Genomic DNA, 21,795 nt, shown 5'->3' with positions numbered 1-21,795 from the left:
AGCTGTCACAAAATGTTTATTAAATCCAAAGTTTCATCTCACCCACAGATCAAATCACTCGTTCTTAGCTGTAACAAAGTTGGTGATGAGAGTGTTCGTGCAATATCTGCTGCCATCCACAATATTGAGGAGCTGGAACTTGAGTATTGTCAGCTTTCAAATGCTGCGATGCAAACGTTGGCCAATTCAATCATGGAACTAAAACAACCGGTTTGTGACATTTCCTTGTAACCATATATTTTATATTTACCTTAAAACACTGGCGTCTATTCCTGGGGAACGAGGGGTCACGCCCCATGCGTTTGAAAACAAGGGGTAACTACATTTTTAACCCCTAAGTAATATGTGTTATACAGGTCCGCGCAGGAAGAAATACGTATAGGATGCAAAGTGGTAAGAACTCGTCCGCGCCAATAACGTATAAAATACAGGTTGTTGTGCGCAATATATGGCTTATATTTATAGTGCTGCAAATCGTTCAAGCATTCCGCAATTGTTTCTTATTAATTGTAATAAGATGTCACTGAATTTGTTTCTTATAAAACTAATGTGGCGTCGATATTTAATATTCGAATTTGATCTCCATTGAAATTTGTCGCACGTCCTGGTTTACAACAAATACGAGGTTTACTGTTAATATATTAAAAAACTATTACAAAACAAAACTAACCTGTTTAAACACAACCACTTAATACCGCGGTAGTTTGCTACGAGATGGTAAAATTTATTATTGCGATTATTTTAGCGCTGAATTATAAAATAACTTGCGACTTCCAAACTATTTGAATTTCCACAAATTTTGGTAACATTAAAAAAAGCCGTCCTGGGCATATTTCCTGTTAAGTTTGGTTAATATTGAATTTTTGCCGTTTATTATTCTATGAACGAATATTAATTCCCCACTCCCGAATAACTGGCGGTCGAGTCATGGCTTTTTTTGAAGACTAGGTTTTATTTTATGTGATTAACTTTCAACACACATTATGTTCAAGCAAGATTCTGACTAAATATTAATTAATGTGTAAATCAAATGATTTTTAAAAAGTTTAGTTTGCTAAATAGGTTAATTTAATATCAGCAATGTGTGAAACATTTCAGCTGGGTAGCTTTTTTACACCAAGTTCCAAGCACCGCATCACGTGGTACACTAAGTTATTGTTACGTCATAACAGTTAATTCTTGGTTATTGCACTCCCATCGTATAAATACCGTTGTATGAAGAGGATTAACAGTATTCGAAAATTAACAACTAAAAATACAAAATATCCCTCGACGCCCTTGAGCATTAGAAAGGGCAAACCATGTTACGCTACAAATTTGCTAGTTGCACGCCTGCTCTTTGCACATTAACAGTCGCTAGTCACTCTGTGGTTTCGTTGTGCTTTGCTACAATCCGCAGCCCCGGGTCCCGTCGCCACTCTCGGCGGATTTGTGGGTAGCCGTCACAAGTGCATCGGCTCCCATCCTTTTCATTCACGCACATTTTATTGTGGAATTGGCGCAACGGCGTAAAACATGTGGTATATTGTAAATAGTTGTGGTGTGGAGCCCGCAGCAAGCACAAGCCCAACTAGCGATGTTCAAGACTGTAGAATATAATCGAGACCTCGAACAAAAATACGCAATGGGGTTACTTAAGGGTAAACTTAGCTAATATCCTGCAAGGTTACAAAGTAATTGCAAGCAATAATTACTCTCTACGGATAGAAGTAAGGTTGTATTTTTACAACATATTTTACTATTTAGCTGATCACGTGATACTCACCAAAAAATAAGATTTGACAGTAACCTGTTGTTTTTTTCATGTTTTTTTTTAATGCAACTAGGGATGTTCAAAGTAGAATATAGGATCCTTGGTGTCAAATCCAATTTTGTTGTTGGTAAGTGGAACCAATATAAATAAGTACGATTTTCAGAAGTCCGTGTATGATGTATTTGGACTGACCGCGCGGTTGGACTTTGGACTCACGGTAGTTGTAAAATACGTTGACTTTGTTTGTATGTTAAGGTTTCGCGTTGGTGCTAAGGCATGCATCATCATTTGTTGTCAGTTCGGTTAAGAAGCACAGACAAAGTATTGACTAAGGAAAAAGAAATGCCATGTGCAAGGTTTTCAGTTGTTTGGGAACATTTTACTGCGCTGGACCAACAAAGTGATGTCACATGCCAAAAATGTGTTCAGTTTACGTATTGCAATAGCACTGGCAGTTCATAGGGTGTTGGTCTAGAATACTACAACATTGTTGTCTACAGTAACAAAATGAGTTGTCAAAATTGAAATTGCAAAAAAGAAAACTATGGGACTGTACAAATATTTTAATAATATTTGACCCACCCAAACCCGAACGCTAACTCGCACCCTGACCCAAATAATAACCACCCGACAAAAATGTGGTAGGATTCTAGACCAGCGCCATTTATTAAAGCCCTTTTAAAAAAACATTCACTGTTGGCTTTATCTAGCACAGCGGTTCTGTGGGCCATGAAAGCATCCTGAGGTTGGCCACAGACCAATTTAAAAAAGCTAGATATATTGAAAAATTTAGTTTTTGTGTTGCTATACTTAATTCTAAAGGATTAATGGCTTGGGGAGGAATTGAGAAGGAATGTAAATTTATTGTTCAGCAGCAAGTTTCTCACTAATCCAAAAATGAATAAATATTTTTTTTAGTATGTTCTTCTGTTTGTTGTTCCAAACCTATTTTATAGTTTTTTTCTTTCATAAAAATTTATTTTTGTGCCACAAAAATGGGCCACCAAAGATAAAAGGTTGATAACCACTGATCTAGCATAATAAAGTAGGTTAAGTTTGTGTTAATTTTGTTAAAGTGTAAGAAAATGATTGTTCTGACTTCACAGTTCAGAAGAATCAATTCAAACAACAAGTAGACAAACCAGATTGACCCCATATGTTCGCCCCAAAGTCACCCCTAAGCCCTAATCAAAGCAATGAAAATACCAAATTGATAATAAATGTAATTGTTGGAGATTTACGACCAATAAACCTTGTAGCAGGGGAGCATTTTCACATTTTGATAAAAAAATGGCTCCTGGTTTTGAGTTGCCCAGTAGAGCCACCTTTACCAGAAGGATAACTGATATATATTTTTTTCTTTTTCTCTTTCGATAATATTCAAATATTCCAAATAAAATGTTGTCTGTAAATTGTTGTGTTGTCATGCAGATGTCTGATATTCATAAATGGTTAAAATTCCTCAACATATCATATAAGGAATCTATATTCTGGATTCGTTATTCTAGATCGGAAACGTATTATTCTAGAATACGTTGGGATTCTACTTTGAACATTCTAGTAGTTACTTATTACAATATCTGCAAAACTGCTTCAAACAGCCAATGATTTTGAATTTCAACCTTGCTTGTTTTTACAATATAGTTCTGTTAGGAAGCTGTTTTCAAACATATTTTTTATCACTAAATGGTACGTTATGATTAAATTCCATATAAAATAAGAATTAAATAAATTAACCAAAATATATTTGGATTCCTATTTCATATTGGAAACCTGCTAACCTATAATACCCACGTATTGTACCGTGAACATCTTTACCCCAACCATGACCTTCGTGTAAAAAAATATTCATTAAACCCAAAGTTTCATCTCACCCACAGATCAAATCACTCGATCTTAGCCGCAATAAAGTTGATGATGAGAGTTCTCGTGCAATATCTGCTGCCATCCACAATATTGAGAAGCTGGAACTTGAGGGTTGTAAGCTTTCAAATGCTGCGATGCAAACGTTGGCCAAGTCAATCAAGGAACTAAAACAACCGGTTTGTAACATTTCCTTGTAACCATATATTTTATATTTACCTTAAAACACTGGCGTCTATTCCTGGGGAACGGGGGGTCACGCCCCTGCGTTTGGAAACAAGGGACAACTATATTTTATACTGACTATTATTACGTCATAACTATAAAACACGACCCCGCATAAATAAATACATATAGAATGCAAAGTGGTAAGAACTCGTCCGCTCCAGTAACGTATAGAATACAGGTTTTTATTTGCGCAATATATGGCTAATATTTATAGTTCTGCAAATCGTGCAAGCATTTCGCAATTTCGTGCTCTTCATTAATTACCATCAGATTGTCACTGAATTTGGATCTTGTAAAACTAATGTGGCGTCCACATTTTGTATTGGCATTTTGCCGACTTGTTACCTCGATAGTTGCCACGAGATTGTAAACGTTATTATTGCGATTATTTTAACGCTGAATTATAAAATCGCTTGCGTTTTCCAAAAGATTTAAATTCCTGCAAATTCTTTGAACGAATATTAATTCCTCACCCCCGAACAACTGGCGGTCGAGTCATGGCTCTTTTTGAAGACTAAATATGTTTTTTTAAAAATAGTTTATTTTACAATGACTAATGTAAGAAACATTTAAGCTGGGTAGCGCTTATACTACCGGACATCGTTAAACTTGAAAGTCGCTTGCTTAGTTTGCCTGAACTTACGCTTGTTACGTCACAATGGCGCGTATATTACGTCACTGCTCCTTTTTTACACCAAGTTCCAAGCACCGCATCACGTGCTACAAAGGGCAAACCATGTTACGCTACAAACTTGCTAGTTGCACGCCTGCTCTTTGTGGTAGCACATTAACAGTCGCTAGTCACTCTGTCACTCTATGGTTTCGTTGTGCTTTGCTACAATCCGCAGCCCCGGGCCCCGTCGCCACTCTCGGAGGCTTTGTGGGTAGCTGTCACTGGTGCATCGGCTCCCATCCTTTTCATTCACGCACATTTTATTGTGGAATTGGCGCAAAGGCGTAAAACTTGTGGTATGTTGTAAATATTTGTGGTGTGGAGCCCGCAGCAAGCACAAGCCCAACTAGCGATGTTCAAAGTAGAATATAATCGAGACCTCGAACAAAATACGCTATGGGGTTACTTAAGGTCAAACTTAGCTAATATCCAGCAAGGTTACATACAACGTAATTGCAAGCAATAATTACGCTCTACTGATAGAACTAAAGTTGTATTCTTTACAAGATATTTTACTACTTAAAAGATCACGTAATAATCACCAAAAAAGAAGATTTGACATTAACCTGTTATTTTTATCATGTTTTTGTTTATTTTTATGTAGGATTTTGAGTTCACCCTTTTCTTGTTTTTACAATGTAAATGTTGTAGAAATCTGTTTTGTGAATAAATGATTGAATGATTTTATCACTGAAGGGTGCGATATAATTAATTTCCCTATAAAATAAAAATAAATAAATAAATAAAACTTAGATTTGGTGTTTTAGATTGGAAACCTACTAACCTATAATCCCCAGGTATTATACTGTGAACATCCTAAGCCTGACCTTTGTGGTAAAATTGTTTATTAAATCCAAAGTTTCATCTCACCCACAGATCAAATCACTTGATCTTAGCTACAACGAAGTTGATGATGAGAGTGCTCGTGCAATATCTGCTGCAATCCACAATATTGAGAAGCTAGTACTTCGGGATTGTAAGCTTTCAAATGCTGCGATGCAAACGTTGGCCAAGTCAATCATGGAACTAAAACAACCGGTTTGTGACATTTCCTTGTAACCATATATTTTATATTTACCTTAAAACACTGGCGTCAATTCCTGGGGAACAAGGGGTCACGCCCCCTGCGTTTCAAAACAAGGGGCACCAAGTGTTTGCCCGGGCTATTATTACGTTATAACCAGTGGCGTATCCAAGGGGGGGTTTGGTGGTACGGACACCCCCTTGGTAAGTAATATTAACGTTTCTTTGCTCGTTTTTGTCAGGGTTTAATAAACGTTTGGAAGCGGTAATGCTTTCAATGTAAATGGGTCACGCGTCTTAAGCTAAAGCGAAACTGAAATCAAACGCAAAACGCTGTTTTTCGTCTTTTTTTGGTCGACCGTAAACGCAAGATGTTTTATTTCTTTCGTTATTCGTTCAGGTTGGCTGATTAGCAAGTGCGTACTCGACAATTAACCACGTAAGTCAAACCTTCTTTCTTTTTTTTCTCGCTAAAATCACCAAGTTAGACGCTTTTATTGTTTCTCGCTGTTTGCAATCTATGCTAATAACCGATATTGGTGTAACGGCATTTTTTTAACGGAAGCAGATTCTTAAAAGGAGGTATAATGGAGACTGTCGTTCGCGTTTCAAAGTCGCTATTGTTAAGTTATTATAGTTGAAACAAAACTAATCTCTATAGGCGTATTCTAAAACCACGTGTTTAGTGTAAAGTTGACGCAACTTATTTTCCTCGACAGCAGCTTGTATTTTGCTGACTTGGCGCACTGCTCGGCGCAGATGTTGCGCTAATCGTAGCATACAAACTTGCTAGTTGCACGCCTGCTCTTTGTTGTAGCACATAACAGTCGCTAGTCACTCTGTGGTTTCGTTGTGCTTTGCTACAATCCGCAGCCCCGGGTCCCGTCGCCACTCTCGGCGGATTTGTGGGTAGCTGTCACAAGTGCATCGGCTCCCATCCTTTTCATTCACGCACATTTTATTGTGGAATTGGCGCAAAGGCGTAAAACATGTGGTGTATTGTAAATAGTTGTGGTGTGGAACCCGAAGCAAGCACAAGCCCAACCTCCCCGTAACCCTGAGCATGTTGCACACCAACACTCTAACACCATCAGGCGCCGACTCCCTTCTCGAATTGTGTTGCAATCTAGTAATGACGTAACACAATACAAACAGTGTTATATTGAGCAGAACACTAAGGGACGCCCATACATTTAATAACTTTAACCAGGGGTTCCCAACCTGTAGTACACGGAGGTTTTTTAGGTGGTACGCAAATAGCTTCCGTTTTTTTTTCACAAAAAATGGATTCACAACTTTATACTTTGTTTATCTGGTTTTGTTTACAAAACAATAATACCGAAGCCTATTATAATTGTTACGTAACTAATTCTGTTGTTTTAGTTGTTTTGCAAAAATTGGTACGCGTGGCAATACAGAACGTCCAAGTTGTTTTGGAAACCCCTGACTTACGCGTAATTTAGCTGTCACAAAATGTTTATTAAATCCAAAGTTTCATCTCACCCACAGATCAAATTACTTGATCTTAGCTACAACAAAGTTAATGATGAGAGTGCTCGTGCAATATCTGCTGCCATCCACAATATTGAGGAGCTGATACTTCGGCGTTGTCAGCTTTCAAATGCTGCGATGCAAACGTTGGCCAAGTCAATCATGGAACTAAAACAACCGGTTTGTGACATTTCCTTGTAACCATTTATTTTATATTTACCTTAAAACACTGGCGTCTATTCCTGGGGAACGAGGGGTCACGCCACCCGCGTTTGAAAACAAGGGACAACTATATTTTTTACCCCTATGTGATATGTGTTATACCGGTCTGCGCAGGAAGAAATGCGTATAGGATGCAAAGTGGTAGGAACTCGTCCGCGCCAATAACGTATAGAAAACAGGTTGTTATGTGCGCAATATATGGCTCATATTTATAGTGCTGCAAATCGTGCAAGCATTTCGCAATTGTTTCTTCATTAATTGTAATAAGATGTCACTGAATTTGTTTCTTATAAAACCAATGTAGCGTCGATTTTTCATATTCGAATTTGATCTCCATTGAAATTTGTCGCACGTCCTGGTTTACAACAAATAATGAGGTTTACTGTTAATATATTAAAAAAATATTACAAAACAAAACTAACCTGTTTAAACACAACCACTTAATACCGCGGTAGTTTGATACGAGATGGTAAAATTTAATATTTCGATTATTTTAGCGCTGAATTATAAAATAACTTGCGACTTCCAAAAGATTTAAACCCGTACAAAATCTTTAAGCGAACATTAATTCCCCACTCCTGAATAACTGGCGGTCGAGTCATGACTCTTTTTAAAGACTAAGTTTTATTTTATGTGATTAACTTTCAACACACTTTATGTTCAAGCAAGATTCTGACTAAATATTAATTAATGTGTAAATCAAATGATTTTTAAAAAGTTTAGTTTGCTAAATAGGTTAATTTGCTACAAGCAATGTATGAAACATTTCAGCTGGGTAGCCCTTATACTACCGGACAACGTTAAACTTGAAAGTCGCTTGCTTAGTTTTGCCTGAACTTAAGCGTGTACGTCACAATGGCGCGTATATTACGTCACTGCTGCTTTTTTACACCAAGTTCCAAGCACCGCATCACGCGCTACACTAAGTAATTGTTACGTCATAACAGTTAATTGTTGATTATTGCACTCCGATCGTATACATACATTTGTATGAAGAGGATTAACAATATGCGAAATTAACAACTAAAAACTAGACGGGGGTGCGGTTGTTGTATATTTTTATAGGGGGTATATTTTCAGGGCTTGGTGTTTATTTTCAATTTTTACTTTATTTTAATGTTTTTTTTTTGTTTTTTTAATTTTTTTTTTTTAATATTTTGTATTGTGTACTTTATATTATATATTTTGTTTTTCATTTTCCTTAACTTGTTTCTGCATGCAAAAACAGATATGGGCCCCAACTTCCCCACTTAACTTATGCCTTTGATGCGAAAGGGGTTCAAATATGGCGTAGAATTTTGGGGAATGTTCGAAACATATATTTGATAAATAGAATTTACGTAGATAATGCGTATGGCCATTTTATTACATTTTGACCAGCGTACGTGTTTGAAAATCAAATATTATCATTCTCTTAAAGACTAAAAATGGTTTAACGTCTATGGTTTGCTATACTTTTGCAAACTTTTACTCGGTAAATTTTTACCATGGCTTGGTCCGAGCAATCACTGTTAAAACAGGCTTTAAATCTGTAGTTTCAAACAATATGAAAAACACTATTATGTGCCTAATACGCAAACTATTAAATCGAAAGTTTTGCTAGTTGTTTAGGTCTGATATTGGTATGTTGGTTGGAGCATCACGCACAACAGGTGCTAACAGAGAGGCGTACACTGCCTTAAGATTTCGCATTTAAATTTGCGGCGGTAAATACACCCTATTGACACTTAATTATTAGGCGAAGCTTATCGCGAAGTAATTGGTCGCCCCAAAAAATGCTGACGCCGCATTTAAAGCAAGCATTATAAATGTGTCGCCGATATTCTGCCTTGAACATCCCTACTCGAAATGCTTCCCTGCGTTAATTGTACGGTGGGTGAAACTTTATTCACGGCCTTACCTCTTTGTGTATTACCGCGACAATACGATGAAATACGATTTGAAGAATATTTGAAAAAATCGTATTTGGAGAATATTTGCTATTTGCACCTGTTCTGTATGTTACTCCAATCCAACATATCAACACACAATTATAAGTTGTGTATAATAATATAATAACTTATGGCTTTGAAGCGAAAGGGGTTCAAACATGGCGTAGATTTTGGGAAATGATCGAAACATATATTTGATCAATAAAAATTTACGTAGATAATGCTTACGGCCATGTTATTACATTTTGGTCAGATAGCATGTTTAAAAAGCCAATACTTTCATTCTCTCTAAATGATTTAACGTCTATGGTTTGCTATACATTTTCCAACTTTTACTGGGTAAATTTTTACCATGCCTTGGTCTGAGCAATCACTGTTGAAACAGACTTTAAATCTGCAGTTTTGAGCAATATGCAAACACGTTTATGTGCCTAATAAGCCACGTTTTATATTGAAAGTTTTGCCAATTTAAATCCAATAAACGCAAGATTTATTTATTTATGACGTTATGTTATGACGTAGCTTTGTAATGTCGTCGTTAAGAATGCGTTAAACTTAAGCTTTTTGTTGTTGCGGCCCTTGTATAATTATATTTGTTTAGGCCTGGTGTTGATATGTTTGAATGGTGCAACAATTACAACAGGTCCTAACAGAGATGTGTCCACTGCCTCAAGGATTCGCATTTAAATTTGCGGCGGTAAAATATTTTGTGTTGTAAGAGCAATAGGTTTTTTTACTTAGAGAGGCCTCTTTATGAAAGGCAAGTCGCATGCGCCTAGTTTTACTAGGCAAGCCACTTCGAACAAAAACGTTGCACGCGCAGGACAATGAGGCACAGCAGGGATGCCAGCAGCCGCCTCATCGCGACGCGAGCTGAATAAAGCAAGTGAATGAAAGCATTCTGTATTGAAGTTTTTCTGCCGCTAGATAGTAGTAGATAGCTGTTATGAACTATAACGATAACGTAACACTTTTGTTTTTGTCCCTCAATTGGAGGTGCCTAGGGGTGCAGCCTCATAAACCTCTACATAGCACCTTCATACCACTCTACGCCATGTCTGAAAATTTGAAAGTTCTACGATGTTCACTTTTTCTATAATGCTCTGGACAAAAATCGGTCTGAAACATGCCATAGCAAACCATAGCAAACCATAGCAAACCATAGCAAACCATATGAAACCAAAAAAAACAACGGCAAAAACAAGATACGTCCCGAAAATAAATTTTCTATAACGTTTCAGCTTTCTACACTTGATGTTACTGGAAACATTATCGGCAAGTCAGGAATAGACGCTTTGTCCAAGTGCAACATTGATCAGCTTGTCTTGACTTCATATGTGATCCATGAAGGCAAAATATCCAAATATGATAATGTCGTGATTGAAAATCATGAAACTGATCCGATGGAAAAACTGGTTGTGAACAAATCTAAGGTGACAATAAGCGCAATAAAGTGCAAAATCTAACTGAATTTACGTGGTTAAACAAAATACAACAATTCCACACTACTTTAAAAAGCAACTATGGGTGTAGTCTTGCCATGGTATTAATTAGAGCTAGACCGATATTTATTATTTATTAACTAAAAAAGTCGGATATAGAAATTTTTTCCTAAAAATTAAACAATTTTCCTTTTTTTTTGTCTAGCATCATGCCACGTTAATAAGCAAATGAAACTTAAATAAATATAGGTAAATTACTGAAATGTTATTTAAACTTTGTTTCAATTTTTTTCTAATTTTAACTGTATTCCATTAAATCGGTAGCGGTATCAAGTATCGACTGACAAAAGCGTTCAAAATCTTGGGCCCTGTTTGTGGTTAGTGGTGGGTAATGGGTGGATTTAAAATTATGGTTAGTATTGAAATTATTGTATTAAGAGGATTTAGTGATGTTCTTTGAGGTAGGGTTTGGTGTTAGTTAAAGTAGGCCTGATTTTACCAATTAGGTATTATTCCGACGGATTTAGGACTTATTCCAATTAGGTATTATTCCGACGATTAGGTATTGGTCGTATTTTAGTCTTATTCCGAACTGTGTTTTATTCCGACGTTGACATTTTCATTCTTTTGACTGGATCCATCATGCTGTGGGCTCTTCATCACTATTGTATAATACGTCGTAACATGTCCGTGTAAATTTGCTCGTGTGATAGCCCAGGGGGTTAAGCAAATAATGGGTCGCTTGCAATCCAACACAGTTTTTGGCGATTACCGACTTACCAAACTGATTTGCTTAACCGAAATCTGAGTATACTTCCCAGTATGTGTTTTTGTAACCAAAGCGTCGTGAGCACCTTGCATTATAAAATTAAAATGTGCCAACTTAAATTTATAAAATGTTTAGATAAATGTTTGTTTGCTTAACGCGATATGTAATGAGCATTATTGTCTCTATTAATATCACATTTTTTGCAAACATAATAAACTTCTTAACAAGGTTATGGAATGTTTCACAAACTTTTACGATATAAACGAGCTATTATAAAACGCTTTACGCGAATCTTTTTGGTCAATGCGTTTCCTCGCCTAAAACTCCAGGCTTCTTTTCGGTGGGTCTGCAACCCCAGGAACATATATTCGTTGAAAAGGAAAGTCTAAGGTTTTTCTTTTTCTTAATAAACGTGGCGCTACACGTTACATGGATGGAATGCCATAAAATGTGATGTGTTTTTCATTTCGCGTTAATCGTGGAGCGTGTAGCCTACATTTTCAAACCTCAAAAGGCGCTGGTCGTTCCTTGACTGTTTGCCGCTGGTTGTGTCCGAATTTATCACAATTATCTGGGTGATCATAAAAATCAAAGTATTTTTTTTCTTTTGTAAAACATAATTTGTTATGAAGCAAAATAAGTGAAAAATCTGTTGGCGTAACAGCGTAAAACTTTGTAAACAAAATGATCGCAGTCATTTGAATGACCTGGCAGTTTACAATTCAAAATTAACATATAAAGAAAACGCAATGTTTAATGTTGTGTCTGAAATGGATCAAATAATTACTCGCTATAACGCGCTACACCTGGCTTAGTACATGACACACATACTTGCCCCTGAAATCGCCTGTTTGTTTTATCTGGCATCAAGTAATTCTCGTTTACTTTATGGAATTGCGAGGCTAAATATTTATGTTATTCATGTCCTATATTTATGTACAAATCTTGTCAGGCATATTTCTAGAGGTGTATATTATGACATTTTATCTGGCATCAAGTAATTCTCGTTTATTATTTGGAATAGTGAAGCAAAATATTTACGTCCAGGTTAGAAACTCTGTCAAACATATTTGTAGAGGTACAAGTGTAACATTTTAATATTGCTTTCAGTCAAGGACTTTCAACTTCAATGAATTTGTTGTGTTGGAATCAAATCTACCAAGATCTGATGTTGTGGCAATCCTCTCTCTTTGCTTGCAACATTTTGATGAAGTAAATATGCGTTCATCAAAAATACAAAGTGATGATTTACAAGAACTTGCTTACGCCATTGCTCGACTTCATAAACCAGTGAGTCAATAATGTTACTATAATTTATTGTCAGCTCTAATCTTTTATTCAAATTTTAAGACAACAAGTTAGCAGTCACACAACTTGATTTGTTTGTTCTTTCTTAAACATGCCTAAAGTTTTCTTCTTAAACATTAGTTAGTCGCCATATTGTGTCCTATTTAATTTATTGAATAGTCTTGTGTCACTTCCCTGCCGTTCGTCAACCAACATGATACGAGTTCACTTGTAAAGCACACATTAGGTAGGTTCACATTTCAATATATAATAATATTTCACTTGTCTTAATTGAATGGAAATTTTTGCTACAATTCTACGCATCCTCTTAAACTGTCTTCTAAACCCCAGGTTATCCCCTAAGGTTAAGGGTTAAGTTGTGTGGTAAAATACTTTGGAAAGTGTTTCCAATGCGTTTGGTCGCTACAGTAATTTGAATATTCGCCTCATGGATCCTGGTAAGCCGCTGGCATATTCAAGTTAAAGTAGAAAAGAAAAACTCTAACAAAAAACAGGTAAAGTTAAAAAACATATACTGCAACAATTGCCTCTTTATCGCCACCCAAAGGCACCACGATGGGTGTGTCGGGGGTGTCCAACAATGGGCGCGACATTTTAAACAATCATTTGCTTTATTTTTTATAGGGGATGTCTGCCACCAGTGGGCGCTGGTGATTGTTTAAAATGTTTATTAAATCCAAAGTTTCATCTCACCCACAGATCAAATCACTCAATCTTAGCGACAACAAAGTTGATGATGAGAGTGCTCGAGCAATATCTGCTGCCATCCACAATATTGAGGAGCTGGGACTTCGGGATTGTAAGCTTTCAAATGCTGCGATGCAAACGTTAGCCAAGTCAATCATGGAACTAAAACAACCGGTTTGTGACATTTCCTTGTAACCATATATTTTTTATTTACCTTAAAACATTGTCGTCTATTCCTGGGGAACGAGGGGTCACGCCCCCTGCGTTTAAAAACAAGAGGCAACTACATTGATCCTGGCTATTATTACGTGATAACTAATATACTGCAACTGGTTCCAAGCACCGCATAACGTGCTACACTAAGCCATTGTTACGTCATAACAGTTAATTCTTGGTTATTGCACTCCAATCGTATACATACATTTGTATGAAGAGGATTAACAGTATGCGAAAATTAACAACTAAAAATACCAAATATCTCTCGACACCCTTAAGCATTAGAAAGGGCAAGCCATGTTACGCTTCAAACTTGCTAGTTGCACGCCTGCTCTTTGCTGTAGCACATTAACGGTCGCTAGTCACTCTGTCACTCTGTGGTTTCGTTGTGCTTTGCTACAATCCGCAGCCCCGGGCCCCGTCGCCACTCTCGGCGGATTTGTGGGTAGCTGTCACAAGTGCATCGGCTCCCATCCTTTTCATTCACGCACATTTTATTGTGGAATTGGCGCAAAGGCGTAAAACATGTGGTGTATTGTAAATAGTTGTGGTGTGGAACCCGAAGCAAGCACAAGCCCAACCTCCCCGTAACCCTGACCTTTGTGGTTAATACTTAACTGGGAACAACAACTTTCGATTTGTTGCCTGAATCATGTTGCTAACTCCACACTTTACATCAGGCGCCGACTAACTTCTCGCATTGTGTTGCAATCTAGTAATGACGTAACACAATACAAACAGTGTTTTATTGAGCTGAACTGTAAGGGACGCCCATACATTTAACACCTTAAACCAGGGGTTCCCAACCTGTAGTACACGGAGGTTTTTTAGGTGGTACGCAAGTAGCTTCCGTTTTTTTTCACACAAAAATGGATTCACAACTTTATACTTTGTTTATCTGGTTTTGTTTACAAAACAATAATACCGAAGCCTATTATAATTGTTACGTAACTAATTCTGTTGTTTTAGTTGTTCTGCAAAAATTGGTACGCGTGGCAATACAGAGCGTCCAAGTGGTGCGAGGTCGCAAAAAGTTTGGAAACCCCTGACTTACGCATAATTTAGCTGTCACAAAATGTTTATTAAATCCAAAGTTTCATCTCACCCACAGATCAAATCACTCGATCTTAGCTACAACAAAGTTGATGATGAGAGTGCTCGTGCAATATCTGCTGCCATCCACAATATTGAGGAGCTGGGACTTCGGGATTGTAAGCTTTCAAATGTTGCGATGCAAACGTTGGCCAAGTCAATCATGGAACTAAAACAACCGGTTTGTGACATTTCCTTGTAACCATATATTTTTTATTTACCTTAAAACACTGTCGTCTATTCCTGGGGAACGAGGGGTCACGCCCCCTGCGTTTGAAAACAAGGGGTAACTACATTTTTAACCCCTAAGTGTGTTATGTGTTATACAGGTCCGCGCAGGAAGAAATACGTATAGGATGCAAAGTGGTAAGAACTCGTCCGCGCCAATAACGTATAAAATACAGGTTGTTGTGTGCAATATATGGCTTATATTTATAGTGCTGCAAATCGTGCAAGCATTTCGCAATTGTTTCTTCATTAATTGTAATGAGATGTCACTGAATTTGTTTCTTATAAAACCAATGTAGCGTCGATAATCATATTCGAAATTGATCTCCATTTGAATTTGTCGCACGTCCTGGTTTACAACAAATAATGAGGTTTACGGTTAATATATTTAAAAAATATTACAAAACAAAACTAACCTGTTTAAACACAACCACTTAATACCGCGGTAGTTTCATACGAGATGGTAAAATTTATTATTGCGATTATTTTAGCGCTGAATTATAAAATCACTTGCGACTTACAAACTATTTGAATTTCCACAAATTTTGGTAACATTGAAAAAAGCTGTCCTGGGCATATTTCCTGTTAAGTTTGGTTAATATTGAATTTTTGCCGTTTATTATTCTTTGAACGAATATTAATTCCCCACTCCCGAATAACTGGCGGTCGAGTCATGGCTTTTTTTGAAGACTAGGTTTTATTTTATGTGATTAACTTTTAACACACATTATGTTCAAGCAAGATTCTGACTAAATATTAATTAATGTGTAAATCAAATGATTTTTAAAAAGTTTAGTTTGCTAAATAGGTTAATTTACTATAAGCAATGTGTGAAACGTTTCAGCTGGGTAGCCCTCATACTACCGGACAACGTTCAACTTTGTAGTCTCTTGCTTAGTTTTGTCTCAACTTACGCGTGTACGTCACAATGGCGCGTATATTACGTCACTGCTGCTTTTTTACACCAAGTTCCAAGCACCGCATCACGTCATAACAGTTAATTGTTGGTTATTGCACTCTGATCGTATACATACATTTGTATGAAGAGGATTAACAATATGCGAAAATTAACAACTAAAAATACAAATTATCTCTCGACAGCCTTATGCATTAGAAAGGGCAAGCCATGTTACGCTACAAACTTGCTAGTTGCACGCCTGCTCTTTGCACATTAACAGTCGCTAGTCACTCTGTGGTTTCGTTGTGCTTTGCTACAATCCACAGTCCCGGGTCCCGTCGCCACTCTCGGCGGCTTTGTGGGTAGCTGTCTCAAGTGCATCGGCTCCCATCCTTTTCATTCACTCACATTTTATTGTGGAATTAGCGCAAAGGCGTAAAACATGTGGTATATTGTAAATAGTTGTGGTGTGGAGCCCGCAGCAAGCACAAGCCCAACTAGCGATGTTCAAGACTGTAGAATATAATCGAGACCTCGAACAAAAATACGCAATGTGGTTACTTAAGGGTAAACTTAGCTAATATCCTGCAAGGTTACAAAGTAATTGCAAGCAATAATTACTCTCTAGGGATAGAAGTAAGGTTGTATTTTTACAACATATTTTACTATTTAGCTGATCACGTGATACTCACCAAAAAATAAGATTTTACAGTAACCTGTTGTTTTTTTTCATGTTTTTTTTTTAATGTAACTAGGGATGTTTAAAGTAGAATATAGGATCCTTGGTGTCGAATCCAATTTTGTTGTGGGTAAGTGGAACCAATATAAATAAGTACGATTTTTTACGATTTTTTTTTTTTAAGTCCGTGTATGATGTATTTGGACTGACCGCGCGGTTGGACTTTGGAATCACGGTAGTCGTAAAATACGTTGACTTTGTTTGTATGTTAAGGTTTCGCGTTGGTGCTAAGGCATGCATCATCATTTGTTGTCAGTGCGGTTAAGAAGCACAGACAAAGTATTGACTAAGGAGAAAGAAATGCCACGTGCAAGGTTTTCAGTTGTTTGGGAACATTTGACTGCGCTGGACCAACAAAGTGATGTCACATGCCAAAAATGTGTTCAGTTTGCGTATTGCAATAGCACTGGCAGTTTATAGGGTGTTGGTCTAGAATACTACAACATTGTTGTCTACAGTAACAAAATGAGTTGTCAAAATTGAAATTGCAAAAAAGAAAACTATGGGACTGTACAAATATTTTAATAATATTTGACCCATCCAAACCCGAACGCTAACTCGCACCCTGACCCAAATACTAACCACCCGACAAAAATGTGGTAGGATTCTAGACCAGCGCCGTTTATTGGCTTTTAACTAAACATTCACTGTTGGCTTTATCTAGCACAGCGGTTCTCAACCAGTGGTCCATGAAAGCATCCTGAGGTTGGCCACAGACCAATTTAAAAAAGCTAGATATTTTGAAAAATTTAGTTTTTGTGTTGCTATACTTAATTTTAAAGGAATAATAGCTTGGGGAGGAATTGAGAAGGAATGTAAATTTATTGTTCAGCAGCAAGTTTCTCACTAATCCACAAATGAATAAATATTTGTTTTAGTATGTTCTTCTGTTTGTTGTTTCAAACCTATTTTATAGTTTTTTTCTTTCATAAAAATTTATTTTTGTGCAACAAAAATGGGCCACGAAAGATAGAAGGTTTATAACCACTGATCTAGCATAATAAAGTAGGTTAAGTTTGTGTTAATTTTGTTGAAGTGTAAGAAAATGATTGTTCTGACTTCACAGTTCAGAAGAATCAATTCAAACAACAAGTAGACAAACCAGATTGACCCCATATGTTCGCCCCAAAGTCACCCCTAAGCCCTAATCAAAGCAATGAAAATACCAAATTGATAATAAATGTGATTGTTGGAGATTTACGACCAATAAACCTTGTAGCAGGGGAGCATTTTAACATTTTGATAAAAAAATGGCCCCTGGTTTTAAGTTGCCCAGTAGAGCCACCTTTACCAGAAGGATAACTGATATGTTTTTCTTTTTCGACAATATTCAATTATTCCAAATAAAATGTTGTCCTTTAAATTGTTGTGTTGTCATGCAGATGCCTGATATTCATAAATGGTTCAAATTCCTCAACATGGTACATAAGGAATCTATATTCTGGATTCGTTATTCTAGATTTGAAACGTACTATTCTAGACAAACCAAAACCACGTGGTCCAAAAAAAAACATGGTAAACGCAGCCTAGCAACCGTCACGCTTAGTCGCTTACGGAACCTTCTCTATCGTGCCTGTATTAGTTGTTTATTTAGTTGTTTGGCTGTTGTATCGTCCCCGCTCCATTCCGTTGCATTGTTATATTTTTGTTTCTGTTTGTTATACCCTTGTTCGTGTTTTATTGTATTGTTATCATTGTATTGTATTTAGTTATCATTGTAATTATTGTATTGTATGGCAAAGGTGCCATTCACAAATTGTGCCCCTTCTGTCGCTTGTTTTGCACCGTTGCCCTTTTGTTTTTTGCTGTTTGTTTGTACCTCTTTTTGTTTTGTTTTTCCACAAAGGTTGTTCACTGTTATAGCAGCCACTAATGTGGCCAAAATTATGTTGTTTCATTGTATTTAATTGTTTTTTAATGATTTAATTTGCCGTACCTGTACATGTATTCTGATTATATTGCGGTCAGGGAGCGGCTGACTTTGATGACCTAACGGTCTTTCGCTGCTCCCTGGGAATCTACTTCCCTAACAATAAACATATCTAGAATACCTTGGGATTCTACTTTGAACATTCTAGTAGTTACTCATTACAATATCTGCAAAACTGCTTCAAACAGCCAATGATTTTTAATCTCAACCTTTGTTGTTTTAGCAATATAGTTCTGTTAGTAAGATGTTTTCAAATATATATATGTTTTTTATTACTAAATTGTACGTTATGATTAAATTCCATATAAAATAAGAATTAAATAAATTAACCAAAATATACTTGGATTCGTATTTCAGATTGGAAACCTACTAACCTATAATCCCCAGGTATTATACTGTGAACATCTTTACCCCAACCCTGACCTTTGTGGTAAAATGTTCATTAAATCCAAAGTTTCATCTCACCCACAGATCAAGTCACTCGATCTGAGCTGGAACGAAGTTGTTGATGAGAGTGTTCGTGCAATATCTGCTGCCATCCACAATATTGAGGAGCTGATACTTCGGCGTTGTCAGCTTTCAAATGCTGCGATGCAAACGTTGGCCAAGTCAATCAAGGACTTAAAACAACCGGTTTGTGGCATTTCCTTGTAACCATATATTTTATACTAGACGAAATACCCAGCGTTGCTCAGGTCAAATAGAATATTTACCAATTATTCGTAAGATCTTCGTAAATGACATAAATAATGCAAACATATTTTTTAAATGTCATAACAAATTTGCTTATGCCTAAACGTTTGAACTGAGTGTCACTAAATAGAAATTTCAAATCATGTGATGTCTCGTCCGCGCCAATAACGTATAGAATCCAGGCTTTATGAGCTCAGCATATAAGCGCATATACATTAGCATTTCACTAAATGGGAAAAGTGTTTAGATTTATTTTAAAGCTAAATTTTAATTTACCAAATGATTCAAGTGAGGGATTTTTTAATACTAGGCTTGTATCGTTACCGATCCGATAAAATGTTATTTTTTTTATCGGTCATGTTTGTGACTCATGGCAGGCCTCAGGGTAGTTGTAATGTTTTTGTGGAAGAAGTTTGAAACTGGGGTATCATTTAGATGTTTTGGGCAAACATAACGGCCATCCAAATCAATACATCTATCTATTTACGCAATTTACAAGTGAGGGATTTTTTAACTGTTACAACCAACAAAGTGGCTTGCATCGACAGAACACTTCTGTTTGATTGAAACAATTAAGTTACGTTGTATTTCCATTTGTGCGTTGTTGGCCACAGAACTAAATAAAAGCTTATTTGCAAATATTGTATGTATTTTAATAATATTTTGTTTACTTTAGTTTAACTAAGTTCATAATATATAGCAACGTAATTATTACTTTCCGTTAAACAAAAATGGCTGATATTCATTAAGTATTTTCTATCGTCTTCTCCAAACTCTATTTGTCGTGTTTTATTGTGCAAGGATCGCGATGCCCGTCGCTCGACGTCCTTTGTTCCACACGATTATTACCTTCGTATCCCGAGCGCCGAATTGTGTTTCCTCAGTAAGGTGCAATAACGTAAAGCGACGCGTTTATGCTCCGTCTCATCCCAGACAGAGCAGCGATCGTTCGCCACGCCAGCCTACGCGTTTCTCTTGCAACGAACATACAGAACACAGAGACACAAACTTTCACTAGTTTACAAATTATAGTTTTGTTTGTTTCTAGATTAAGCTGCTGGATCTGAGCTGGAACGAAGTTGTTGATGAGAGTGTTCGTGCAATATCTGCTGCCATCCACAATATTGAGAAGCTGGGACTTGAGTATTGTGAGCTTTCAAATGCTGCGATGCAAACGTTGGCCAAGTCAATCAAGGACTTAAAACAACCGGTTTGTGACATTTCCTTGTAACCATATATTTTATACTAGACGAAATACCCGGCGTTGCCCAGGTTAAATAGAATATTTACCGATTATTCGTAAGATCTTCGTAAATGACATAAATAATGCAAACATATTTTTTAAATGTCATAACAAATTTGCTTATGCCTAAACGTTTGAACTGAGTGTCACTAAATAGAAATTTCAAATCATGTGATGTCTCGTCCGCGCCAATAACGTATAGAATCCAGGCTTTATGAGCTCAGCATATAAGCGCATATACATTAGCATTTCACTAAATGGGAAAATTGTTTAGATTAATTTTAAAGCTAAATTTTAATTTACCAAATGATTCAAGTGAGGGATTTTTTAATACTAGGCTTGTATCGTTACCGATCCGATAAAATGTTATTTTTTTTATCGGTCATGTTTGTGACTCATGGCAGGCCTCAGGGTAGTTATAATGTTTTTGTGGAAGATGTTTGAAACTGGGGTATCATTTAGATGTTTTGGGCAAACATTACGGCCATCCAAATCAATACATCTATCTATTTACGCAATTTACAAGTGAGGGATTTTTAACTGCTACAACCAACAAAGTGGCTTTCATCGACAGAACACTTATGTTTGATTGAAACAATTAAGTTGCGTTGTATTTCCATTTGTGCGTTGTTGACCACAGAACTAAATAAAAGCTTATTTGCAAATATTGTATGTGTTTTAATAAAATTTTGTTTACTTCAGTTTAACTAAGTTCATAATATAAGAACGTAATTATTACTTTACGTTAAACATAAATGGCTGATATTCATTAAGTATTTTCTATCGTCTTCTCCAAACTCTATATGTGGTGTTTTATTGTGCAAGGATCGCGATGCCCGTCGCTCGACGTCCTTTGTTCCACACGATTATTACCTTCGTATCCCGAGCGCCGAATTGTGTTTCCTCAGTAAGGTGCAATAACGTAAAGCGACGCGTTTATGCTCCGTCTCATCCCAGACAGAGCAGCGATCGTTCGCCACGCCAGCCTACGCGTTTTTCTTGCAACGAACATACAAAACACAGAGACACAAACTTTTGCTAGTTTACAAATTATAGTTTTGTTTGTATCTAGATGAAGCTGCTGAATTTGCGATGGAATAAAGTCGATGATACAAGCGCCACTTCACTCGCTCACTGCTTGCACAATATCGAGTTGTTGATGATTGGTAGGTCGTCGAGGCACATTTCTGACGAAAGCAAAAACATCCTCAGGTCGAAACTACGGGAACTCAACTTACCTGTGAGAACAAGTTTGTTTTAACTTTTGTTAAAACACTTAAATCTGCAAATCACTTTACCGTCAGCCACGACACAGTTTGAAATCCACTTACACGATTTTATTGTTGCAGGAGGAAAGAGTCGACTT

The 21,795-nt window shown here is 36.8% G+C and overlaps 1 protein-coding gene across 1 annotated transcript; it reads left to right on the top strand.

Moving 5' to 3' along the window:
* Positions 1-12: 12 nt before the first annotated feature.
* Positions 13-21,350, top strand: LOC146170395 (ribonuclease inhibitor-like). Its single transcript, XM_083388685.1, has 11 exons — positions 13-210; positions 3,634-3,795; positions 5,394-5,555; positions 7,050-7,211; positions 10,426-10,617; positions 12,506-12,685; positions 13,403-13,564; positions 14,718-14,879; positions 18,965-19,126; positions 20,235-20,396; positions 21,255-21,350. Exons 1-11 carry the CDS (start codon positions 13-15, stop codon positions 21,348-21,350), a joined length of 1,800 nt encoding a protein of 599 aa, XP_083244811.1.
* Positions 21,351-21,795: the final 445 nt, after the last annotated feature.

This window comes from Ascidiella aspersa, chromosome 1 (genome assembly GCF_963924565.1).
Source record: "Ascidiella aspersa chromosome 1, kaAscAspe10.2, whole genome shotgun sequence".
In the NCBI taxonomy this organism is placed as follows: domain Eukaryota; kingdom Metazoa; phylum Chordata; class Ascidiacea; order Phlebobranchia; family Ascidiidae; genus Ascidiella; species Ascidiella aspersa.
The sequence above is the reverse complement of the archived record's forward strand: the minus strand, read 5'-3'. Positions and strand labels throughout refer to the sequence as shown.